Below are 12,204 nucleotides of genomic sequence, written 5' to 3'. Positions count from 1 at the left end.
GAAAGAGTGGAAAGAGAAAACCTTTCAGACTATTGTGTTCTTGGTCAACGTCCCATGCACTTACCAAATATCAACCAGCTGGCAACCCTGGGAAAAAGTAACGAACAGTCTCCTCATGGCCAAATTCACCACAGTACTCCAATCCGAAACCAAGTGCCAACGATGCAGACAATGATAAACCCTGGGCTCCTGTCTCCTCAGCTCAGTCCACAACTGGTGAGGCAGCAGATAGCAATGGCCCATCTGATAAACCAACAGATTGCTGTCAGCCGGCTACTGGCTCACCAGCACCCACAGGCTATCAACCAGCAGTTCTTGAATCATCCACCCATCCCTAGAGCTGTCAAACCAGAGCCATCAAATTCATCGGTGGAAGTCTCTCCAGATATTTACCAGCAAGTCAGAGATGAGCTGAAGAGAGCCAGTGTGTCTCAAGCTGTCTTTGCACGAGTAGCATTCAACCGCACACAGGTATCCATTTTATTCTATAATCAAGAAGTTGTGGCTCTTGTGGGGCTATGTGATTGTTGTGGACCGAGGCAGGAGGTGTGCCATAGAAAGAGGCCACACAACCCTCCAGCTTTCCCTCCAGTCTGTTGGGATTGAACGGGGCTGTTTTTTCCTGAAACAGCTGTTGGTTTGCACCTGAGCTTTGTTCTCTGGCAGTAAGTCTGACTTCTTTCCTGAGTTCCTCTCTGTGGTTTTAAATTTCCACATCTGCCCCTGCCTGATGGCCGGGAAGAGGTGACAAGAGACTGTGAGAGTCAGAGGTGTCTTTGGACTTTTGTCACTTCCTCAGTTCCTTCCTGTGGTACAGCTTATGCCACAGTGGTGGCCAGAGGTTGCTGCCACAAGGAACGTGTAAGACAAACGTGCATAGGTCTAAAGACTGACTGCTGGGAAAGATGTCTGCCGTGTGCAGCAGGTCGTGTTTGCCTTCACACATCTGACACAGGTTTTCTCACCTAGTGAAATGCAGATGCTGAAATGATGGCATGGTGGTGTCGGGTTAAGCCTAGCACCTGGGGTACCCAGGGAGAGTGTGTGTTCAGAAGGCCAGGCCATTTACATTTATCCTGCTGCCATTGAAGGCATACAGAGTATGATCTCTCCGTTGTGATAATCTGTAGCATGGCTAAAGAAATGGAAAGTGGCTTAATATTTAATATTGGTGCAAATTCCCCTTGTGTGATTGAAGTTTGGTTTTGAGGTAAGCTCTACCAGCAAGAGAGAATTAACGTGTGAGCATGTGTCTCCTGGAGGTCTGTCCCTTGTCCCATACAGTGCCTTTGTCTGTTCTCCTGCATTAATGATTTTCTTTGGCACTGCCATTTTGGAAATGCCATGTTATGAGGGAACTAATTAAAGTATGGAGCACGTTTTTATTACTTCCCTTCTTCCATTAAATTCATAAGATGGCTGCACTCAGAAAAAACATTCACTTCCAATCAACGTGACTTTGAGTTCTGGGGTTAGCCTTGAGGATATCAAATGAAAACTACATAGGAATGTATGAGTATTTCCTCTTTAAAATGCTGCTTTTAATTTGGAAAAGCTTTTCGTCCCTCTGGGACCATAACCTGTTGTATATAAAGCCTGGTATAATCAAAGTAGATGGTATTGACAGAATGACATGCTCTGAACTTGAGCAAGAGGTCAGCAGTAATGTTGTGGGTGAGGGTTTTGCCACTGTCACTGTAGGTGAAGCTCAGCTTCAGCCAGATTGGGAGAGCTGGGTTGGTAATGCCCAAGTCTGCCATGAAGCCAACTTCTCATTCCCCAGTGAGAGAGCTGTCATACAACTGGTGTGTTACATTGACAGTTCTGCAATAGTATTTATAAGGAGACAAGGTTTTGATTCTGTGTGTCTAGGAAACCCTAAGCCTTGCATGTTGCTGACCAAAAATTGTACATGGGCTTTCCAGGACAGCAGAGAAAAGGCAAACATGGGAGAGAGACCACTCTGGCCTCTGCCTGGCAGGGGCACAGCATTGCATCTGCATCTTAGAATGCACTGACTTTAAAAAAACAAACAAACTTCCCTGGTTTTGATTGCTTCATTACAAGATATCAGATGTAATTTTATATAGAAGGAAAGAAATTACCTACTTCTTAGTCCTCCATCATAACTAATATGATGTACTATACAGCCCACGACACTGATTCCAGAGCAGGCAAATCTTAAATATCCATAAAGGGATTGCTTATCTTACAGCTGTGCTTCATCAGTCTACAGGGCCTTAATATAGAAGCCCAGTGGATCTTACATCTTGTCCTTAGGAGCTGTCCCTGTAGCAGAAGAGTGTAGGTCCACATTTATGCTTGTCCTCAGCTTTTAATTCCAACTCAAATCAAGCTCCCCTTGCATCAGAGACTGTGTGAGGTATTGAGAAGAGGTGCTCAGTCAGCCAGCCTTGCACTGCACAGTAGATGATGGGGGATGTTCTCCCACACCCATGGTGGAGAAGCAAACTCTACAGAAGGCAGCTGAAGAGGCAGTTCAAGTCTACTCTCACCACCTTGCATTCCCTCTGCTGCCTCCGAGGACCCTCTCTCTCCCTGGGTGTGCAGGGAGCTGTGTGTTTCTCTCTGGAAACGTTGGGGCCTGTTGCATTTCACTGGAAGTGCCAGCCTGAGAAACTGGAGGTCTGTTGTTTCTGGGGATGGTACCAAATAATAGAAGCTCTGTGCCAGTCAACTAATAATTGTATTAGTCACTGCATTATGGACCACTGCTAATCTTTCTTTGTGATAGCTCTGTGGTGCACATTAACCTACAATTAAGTATGGCTTCATGAAATATGTACTGTGAGGCTTGTTTAATAGATAAACTATTCTCTAATATCTTTTAAAGTCTGATGACCTACATACTTAATGCTGAAAAACCCCTCTTCCTAACATTATTTCTCCCTTGAGATCTTCCATCTGAGCAAATCTGTTAAATGAAGTAGAGGAAGCCTTGATCCAAAGTAGGCTAAATCCATTGTAACAAATGGCTGACACATGTATGTGTGTGTGTGGGAAGGGGGATGTGAGGAGGGTCAGAAGAATGAAAGGTACATTTGTATGGTTTGTGAAGCATCCAACTCTTCCGCTTAAAGTTGGAAATACATTGCTTAAGACAACAGTATTTGCTTATACTTGTGGCCATGTTTTCTGCACACATGGAGACAAAATGCTCTGACAAAGCCTGTGCATTTCCTGGGGCACAGTGTTCCCACTGAGGTCCTGCTCTGAGATGGGACTGAACATCAGGCTGTGTCATACCTCCTGTGCACATGGGAGAGCTCAGGGCATGTCTGGCTAGGAGCTGGCCCAAGCTGTGTTAGCCAGGAGAAGGGCTTCTTTCAGACAGACAGTTCCATAAGGGAAATTTTTTAGGTTTATTTGACACAGGGTATGAAGAACCCTCAAAGTGTGTGTGCCTGATTTTTAGAAAATGCCTTGGGCTAACTTCTGCCCCTCCTTTTTGCTTTATCTTTAGAGAGTCAACATCACAATTTTAATTCAACCTACTTTGGAATCTAAAAGCCTGTTTATTCAGCAAACAGGACAGGTGGAAGAGAGTTCTCAGACTCACAGAGAAAATACAGTTGTTAAAGGTCATTTTAATGACACCATATCCAATGAGTAAAACATTCCTACACAACCTTCAAGACGTTTAAAATGTGGCCACAGTACTATGTTTGTCTAAGCTGGTGTGGCCTACAGCCTGATCAGCAATGATAAGAATGGTGTATGTTGAGAAGACACCTTCTTAGGCTCTATCTAACCTTCCTTTCTTGAGTGAAAGCTGGCAGCACTGCAGTTTTTAACTCCAGGTATGGTCCTCTCTTGTGAGTTGCTGTTCAGGCTTGTCAAGATGGTGGTGTAGCCCAAGAAGTGGAGCTGGGGCTGTTGTGCCCTGTTCCAGAGTCCCTGTTGAGATGGGTGTGATGCGGGCAGAGAGGACATCTGACAAAGGATGTTTGTACTCCTGGCCCTAAGCTTAGCCAGCCACCATTTCCCTCTCTCCAAGGCAGCCAGGAGTCCCACTGGCTCATCCAGTTAAGAGTGGATGGAGTGGAGAAGGCTTGCCATGGCTAAGGCAGTTGGCAGTACTGACGGGGCAGCAGGTTTCATTTCTTGCTTGTGTAATTCCATAGTTTGTGCCCAAGTTCTTCATGGCCAAGATCCTTGGCCTTGGCTCCCTTTTGCAGCTCTGCTGGCCTGTGACCCATCAGTTGGAAATCTGAAGGCTCCTTGATTTGGATGTGTTGTTTACTGAAATAGTTTGTCCCCTGTGTTTGGACTGCTGCTGTGAACTGATAGCTCACTAATGGACAGCTCACCTTGACATCCTTCTCTGGGTCTTCAAAGCTGTGTGCAAGAGTGTGAGTCTGTTTGAAGGGGAGGTGGAGAGTTGTACAAGGCCCATCAAACACACTTAAGAGTTACACGGTCGTACCCAACACCTTTATTTTAAAATGGAGGGTATCTTCATAAAACATAATGACATGCAGCCAAGCTGTTAAGCTGAAATTGATATTACTTAGTCAAAGCTTTGCTTTATACAGACTTTGGCACTTTTTGATTGTATGAAACCATTCAATCTTGAGCAGAAAACATGGAGAAGTCTCATTAATACTGCAGATCCACAGGAGAAGCACAACTGTCAGAGGTAGAGCAGATGCACCTTGCACTGGGAAGTGCTCTGTGCACACTTGTAAAAGCAGTCAGAGCTTTGAAAAGGCCAGAGTGAAGATACAGATTGCAGGGGGTGAGAAGGTTTCAGTGCACAGGGAGAGCAGCTGTCCCTCATTGGTCTCAAACAGTGCAGTAAAATCAAAGGGGCTGTCATTGCAGGCTGGAGTTCTCAAAAAATACCTACCTGGGTGAAACATGCATCCTCTTTAAATCAGGGTAACATCTAGGTGACTAGTAAACCATGAGCTTCCTTCAGGTTGGCTGGCTGAGCTACTGTGAAATGGGAGGCAGGACAAGGGGACTGGCCAAAGCTGTTACCAGGGCTATGGACTTCTTCCTGGAGGAGAATACACACGTGGATTTTGGCTGTCCTCAGGGCAAATCCCTTGTGCCATCTCCCTCTTGCACTATAATGTCTCCTCAGACAACATTCAAGTAGCAACCAAAAGGTTGTAATGACCAAAGCTTGCTTATCACAGGTTGAAAAATATTGAGAAATGGGCACATGGTGATAGTTACTGAAGAGAGAGGACAGGTTTAAAGGAAAGGTATGAAAGTGCTCTCTTGGATTTACCTTGTCTGTCTCTGGAGAGTTTTTTAGCAAATCTGGAGGTGCTGAAGTGATCTGTGCTCTTAAAAATCTGAGCTGGAAAATAGGTCATTTGAATCCTGCTTTGCTTAAGGAGCAGGAACACAGTGTCCTGCCTCTCCTGGCTTGCTCAGCATCCCTCTGTGCTGCAGGCTGGTGGAGTTGCAGTCAGGATGGTTGGTCAGGTTGTTTGTTAGATGGTCAAAATCACTTCATCACTGACCCGCTTCTCTCCTCCTCAGCAGTGCCCAGTGGACTCCAAAGCCTATAGACTAAATGAGTGTTTCTGCTCGTCTCTGTTTCTTTTTCTTTTAAGAATTCTTTTTTTGCCAATGTTTTGACACGATAGCCAAAACTCGTAAAATGTTTGGGCGAGTGGCCAGTGCTTGTTTTACTGAACAGACACAGAAACTGGAAATATCTGTGAACCTGAAGCTTTTTGAATGAAAGAGTTGTGGTGCCAGATACAAAGAGAGCTGGGTAGAAACACCAGGCGTCCTCAGGCTGCTTGTAACTCTCTTCCCAAGGAGCACTGCTCCCTCCCTCCTGCCACGAGTAGCTCTTGGGGAGAGCATTGGCTTTCCACCAGCTCAGCTCCTGCCCCGCTAGCTGGTGCCTCACCATGACTCTTTGGATGAAAGGAAGTAACAGCACAGGGAGGAGGAAACTCTCCCAGCCTCGGATGTGGTGACATGTATGAAATAAACCAAACTGATCCACCTTGTTCAAGGGATTCAGGCACACCTTGGCTTCAGGAGTGGAGTGAGGCGTAGGGAGATGAAGGGTCACTACTGGGTGGTGTCCCAGCTTCTGGTGGGACTGTGGACAGGCCCAGGCTCCTCCAAGGAGCAAGGGGGATGTAACGCTTCTGTGGCATGCAGAGATGTCACTGGTCAGTTAGGGAGGGGCTGGGGACTCTGAGAGCAGGAGGGTGATTGGTAAGGAGGCTCCAAAGAAAGGCTTTGGAGGCAGGCAAGGAAGAAGGTGGGTGGTGACTCCTCATTTATAGCTGATTCTGCTGTCTTGGGCAAAATTCCCCCATACTGAAGTGGGGTCAGAAAAGGGTCCTCTACAAGGCTTTATGAATAGAAATATGGTTTGCTGAAATAACTAACTCTTCTACCTCTACTTGCTTGTGAACCAAATCCTGAACAGAATTCCTTTTGCAAATAATTTTCCCTTTAATTTAAGTGAGAGGAAGACAAGCAGCTTCAATTTTCTGCCTGGTATCTAGTGAGACAGTCATGCTGCATTCATCACTATGGTGTCTGCCCTGTTGTGCACAGTCTTTCAATTAGCAAGGGTTCTGGTTTTGGTTTTGGGGGGCATTTTGTTGTTTTTTTCTCCCCATAGAAAACTCTCTCTTATTGCATGAAACCCTTTCATGCTGCCTGCTTGTTTTATTCTTGTGTGTAATGTGGCACAAGCAGTGTTCTGTTGTACTCACAGGAAAGAAGGCAGTCTGTAAGGGAAGTGCTTAATTTAATAAATTGCAGATTTTTGGTACATGGGATATTTGTTCCAACAGTGGGTTTTGCACTGCCCAAAATTTCAGTTTCAATTAACTTAATTGTATTCAATAGGCTGAATGAAAAGATCTTAAGTAGCATGTGAGTCAGGCTTTCAGAATGTGTGCTTGGAGGAGGCGGCTGCTGCCTGCTCAGCTGATGCACAGGAGTCCTGAGCCTTGGAAGCAAATGCAGGGATGTACAGAGCGTGCACAAGCTGTGCATCTTGCTCATTTTCTGGCGTATTTCACTGTAAAGGTTTGGGCCACGTGTGATGTAAATGGTGGCACTTTGTGGCTGCAGGTGGTCGGTCTTTCCCTGCCTCCTTTCCCCCATGCATCCATATTCTGCTCCACACACACATCTTGTCTTCCCTCATAAAAAGAGATACCATAATAAAAAAGAGGCTTTATTAAACTAATGCAATAAAGGCATTTTCTTCGAGGATTTAAACACTTCATTTTTAATAATAAAAATCAAATTGTCATTGTTGCACCCTGTATAAGTTTTATTCAAATCAGCTGCTAAATGCTTTGTGCCGAAGCAGCTCTCTCCTGAGATATTTGTATTTTAGCATTAGTTAAATGAGTTTAAGGACGAGGCTCATACTCTGGCTGTAAGCAGTGAATCTAGAGATCAGGAGATTTCTTGTAAATGAGGAGCTGATGTGATGCATTCAGCTACACTGGGGGGAAACGCAGTCAAAGTCTTTTGAATTCTAAAGTTCATATGGACTGGCACAAACATGTGCTCCATTTGCCCATTGAGACTGAAGAGTTGGTGCAGAGAGGGTGCAAATAGTTTTGCCCGATGGAAACTGTGACGGGATGGATATGAAGGTGCTTGGTTTGGCTAACCACTCCAAAATTTCCAGTGATTATCTAAAGCAATTTTGCTCAGCGAAATTGGGCTGGACACATTGCCAGGATAAGCATTTCTGAGAGACTTCCCGCACTTCGCTTCATATCCTAGCTGGAATTAGGAAGAGATGCAAGGGAATGAAAACAAAGCAGTGAGCGTTTGAAAACGAGCTTGAGTCCTAAGGAGCCTACAAGTACTTCATGTAGAGGTTCTTGTCAAGTGCTGTATGCTTAGAGGCAAAGAGAAATATTTTTAGAATTGTTGAACGTATCTTATTCAGAAGACAATATTGTAGGTGGGACCTGGAGTAAATGCAGAGAGGCAAAGAGATGACATAAAAGCCTGCAAAACACTGCTTTGTTTCCTCAGAGAGTTATGAGAAGTTTGTGCTTCAGCTGCAGAGCTCCCCTGACCTGCCTGCTCTAGCAAGTAGTAGGCAATTTCGAATATAAACGGTCATTTTAGCTTGGCAAAATCAAGTTTGTTGTTGTGTGCTGAATCTATGATGTTGGTGTGGTTCAGGACAAATAAGCAGCTAACCAGGAGTTCCCTGGGTGCTGCCTTCCATGCTGGGAACAGGCTTTGGGTGCAGAACTGGGGTGCTGAGAGGGGACAGGTTTGCATCACTTATCTTTAAGATTCAGAGGTTGGATTTGAGTAGATCCCTACGTCTTCTGATCGTGCTCAGAGCTGCATCTATACCAGATGGGAAGCAGAATAGCTTTTCTATTGAGACTGTCAGTTACAAGTATAGGGCTTAAAGTACTTGGAGCTTTAAGTACTACAGGAGCAACATTTTTCTAGTATTTCAGCATTTTCTCTGTTGCTTTTGGCAACAGCCAAAGTACGGAGAGGCACAAATAAACCAAAAGCATGAAAAAAGTGTTTATGCTTTTTTAATCCTTCATATATATAATCTCCTTATACAGAACATAAAAACTGGGGTTTAGCACATTAGTTGGGTTTACTTAAGTTTTTGCCTTGGCCAGTGATTCGGTTGTCCAAAGCCTGGTTTGAACCTTTTTAACCTCAAGGGCTGCTCTCATAGGCACATTGCTCAGATCTGTGTGAGGGGGAGCACAGCTCTTGGCCAAGTTACTGGACCTGATGCATATGAGATCCTGGCTAGTGCTTGTGAGTCTCCTGCTGCCTGACGGCCCTCATCCTCCTCTATCCCCAGGATTCTGGTGTCTGGGCTACACTCCAGCACGACCTTCTCACCCCATCCAGGCTGCTTTTGAACAGCTCTGATTGCAAAACTGTCCTGCACTCTGTCACTGGTAGTGCAGTCTACTGTCCCACTGAGATCTCCTTTACACCCTTTCCAGGCCTGAGCCAGAGTCCTTCAGGAAGAAGGCAGAAAGGCTTCAACTCACCTGTGGGCTTTGGTCAAGCCTTGCTGTTGGCCTTGAAGGCTGGTCAGTTGGTCCTTCCAATGCAGGAGTCAGTTTGAATAACATTTGCTCTATGTTATACTGCATCATCTTGCAGACGTTGGCTAAAAAAAGGTTTCTTGCCCGTGAGGTTTGGGTTGTTTGTCCTGGAAATCCTGTAGTTAATAAAACTAAAAGAAATGACTTCACAAACAGGGTTCATAGAATGACTGCAAAGCAAACCCCCACGACAGTGACTGTGCTGGCTTGAACGTTTCAGATAGTTTGAAAAAAATGTCAAAATTACTCCTACCTTAAATATATACAGTGACTTTGTTATTTTGATTGGACATGGGCTCCTTTCTCCACTGCTGGTATCTTTTTTTTTTAAAGTCAGTTATGGATCCACTGTGTAATTTTAAAAATGGTGCAAGTTCCAAGGGTAAACCAAACTGTCCCTGCACAGCGTCCTCCTCTAGGGGTGAGTGCACACCTTATATGTGAGCACAGCCTGTGTGGACATCAAACTTTTCATCAGTTGCCTCTTTAGCAACTGGCTTAAAAATGATGCACAGGGGTGGAAAAGCAAAGCTGTTATCAAACTACATGTCCTAAAATGTATTCTGCAAGCTGTGTTCGGTATAGAAGATCTGTTTGGCTATTTAAAATCTGTTTGAGACTTTCTAGTCCCTGAAGATCTTCTTTTAGGTTTGCAGAGTTGGTTACTCTGCAAACTGCCAATTTTAAAATTTATTTTATTTTTAATATGCGAGATGTAAGTAAGTCAGAATGAGCTAATTTAGCCATTGGAATTTTATAGCAAATGTACGAATGCTGCGGGTTTCCCTCCCTCACCCCCTCCAGCAGAAACATAATTTGCAGAAATGAAAACAGTCCCTGGCTGGCTTTAGGCTTTTCTCAAAAATAGAAACAGTAGGGTTTGTCTGGCTGGGCCAGTTTCCTCACCACACACCTGGTGTATATCATTTTAAAAAATACATTATGCCTCATTAAATTACAATTAAATGAAATCATGATCATTTGTTTTTCTGGAAGGAAGATGTTTTGCATATTGAAAGCCTAATTTGTTACAGGTGACAAAAAGGCTGAACAGATTATTTAATATCACTTTATTTTTATAATGTTGCTCACTGGTTAGTTAGTGTATACTTCAGTAGCTCAGAATTACATTATTGTAAACGTTATTGCTCTCAAGATACTTTATTTTATTGTCCTACGCTATCACTCGGCTATCTAGCCACTGTTGTTTACCAGCCTTGTTTATCTTCAGTTGCAGGAGGACAGGAGATTTTTCCCTCTGAGTCAGTTTTCTTATGATCTGTCCTGCTGTTTACATAGCTCCCAAGCTGCCAAAGCCCCGGGAGGAGCTGCAGAGGAACCCTCTGTGCAACCAGGTTCTCTCCCTGCGGGCGGAGCCCGGCCCCGGGGCTGCACAGCAGCCCTGCAAATCCTGCCACATCCTGGAGCAGGGACAAGACCCTTGTGGGAGCAAGAGGCTAAGGCTGGGGTTCCAAACCACTGAGTCTGGCCCGTGATGTGCTCTTTCTGGTGATCAGTCAGAGCCTCCAAGCGCAAAAGTTGGTGTCTGAGGCAGTGAGATAACCTCTTAGTGCCATGACCAAACCCCTTGTACCTGGGAGCCTCTGATTTACATAAGGAGTCAAGGACTGCACGGAGAAGTAATTGCTGGCATGCTTTCACATATGTTTCTGCTCTCCATTTTTGAAATTGGGCCATAAATTTAGCCAGGCTAAGATGGGAGGGAGAAAAAGCTTAGAGTCAGCTTCAGCAGCATTCAGATACCTTTCTTTCAACCTCAACTCATTAGTTTTTGAAGTTGATCTTTTCTTTAAAAAAAGGAAGTTATGTATCCTTTAAAAGACGCAGGAAATGAAGAATTTAGAGAATATGTTGAACGGATATTTCATTTATTTACTGCATTTGGAGAATTTCCCACTGATTTTAAGGGAAAATTACAACAGGGACAACAGGGACTTGCTGTATCTATCTTGGAATCATTTAAGTCATGGCTTCAGGCTTCTGTAATGCCCTTTTTTGATTAATCTCCCTCAGCCTGAGAGCCTGGCAAACTTGGGAAAGCTTTTCAAAATCTTCTCTGAGGTGTGATAAACCCTGAGGAAGAAGCCAAGTGTGAGCATGCAGTTGTGTTGAGGTCACAGAGAAAACCAGAGGCCAGCCCAGCATTTCCCCTTCTTCAAACTTGCTGCCAGTGTATACCTTTGTCACTAGCTGGCTTCTCTCTCCCATTCCATTTCTGAATGGAGGGCCCCACCATGGCTCCATTCCCAGCTCCAGTCCTTCTGGTAACTACTCTGATAATTGCAGGAAAATGCAATTGGGAATCTCTTAGCTTGATTATGTAGATGAGGAGCTGGAAGGATGGAGCTGTGTGCAGCCTACCTTCAGGTTATACGTGGAGCTTGTTTTGAGCACTTCTGGTGTAAAAGCTGCTTAGGTAGAGCTTTCATGGATGTGTTTTAAGGTTGGTATTTAATAGCAGATAAATGCAGATACAGGTAGATCATTTGCTGGTCTGTTGGCCTTGTCAGGAACATAATAAATACCAAGAACAGCTTTTTGAAGTAACAGGCCTCTGACCACTGTTTCCTAAGCTGTCAGTAGTCTCAATGGGGAGAAATGATCCCTCTCTGCTTCTTTGCTCACCAGTTCATTTGAACAGCTGGAGTGCAGGAAGTTGCTGATGCTGCTTTTTGGAGTGAGATGCCCAAGTGTGAAGTGTCATGTGTGAGGAGGTGCCTGGTGGCAGCTGGTGGCACACGCTGTGTCCTGGTAGTTCCTGTAGGCCCTGGTCCAGGCTTGTGTGTTGTGCCTTTAACTTCTAGATAACCTGTGGAACTGTTGGGTGTGTACAGTTATGTATAAATTTAATCCCATCGTTAGATTTAAACCTCTTTTAATTACATTTTCATATCTCCAACTCTTCCCCCCCTCCCCTTTTCTTTGGACGTTCTGTGCTGGTTACCTCCTGGAATAATGGCTTTTGTGAAAACTAGATGAATATGAGGTACATTCATGGTTGCAATGTGGAGCCTGTGGTATTTTAAAATGAGGCATGAAAGAACAGGTTAAATCCCTAAAGCTAGATTCTGAGGCTTTATTACTGCACCATTTTTCTCCTCTCAGA

General features: G+C 44.5%; 1 protein-coding gene across 1 annotated transcript in view; it reads left to right on the top strand.

Moving 5' to 3' along the window:
- The window catches only part of SATB2 (SATB homeobox 2), a 107,350-nt gene that overhangs the window by 56,577 nt on the left and 38,569 nt on the right, over positions 1–12,204 (top strand). The window contains exon 6 of the mRNA XM_008940947.1: positions 6–471. Coding sequence (XP_008939195.1) covers positions 6–471 — 466 coding nt within the window. The remainder of the gene's footprint in view (positions 1–5; positions 472–12,204) is intronic.

This window comes from Merops nubicus, unplaced genomic scaffold (genome assembly GCF_000691845.1).
Source record: "Merops nubicus isolate BGI_N331 unplaced genomic scaffold, ASM69184v1 scaffold18615, whole genome shotgun sequence".
NCBI classification, from domain to species: Eukaryota; Metazoa; Chordata; class Aves; order Coraciiformes; family Meropidae; genus Merops; species Merops nubicus.
The sequence above is the reverse complement of the archived record's forward strand: the minus strand, read 5'-3'. Positions and strand labels throughout refer to the sequence as shown.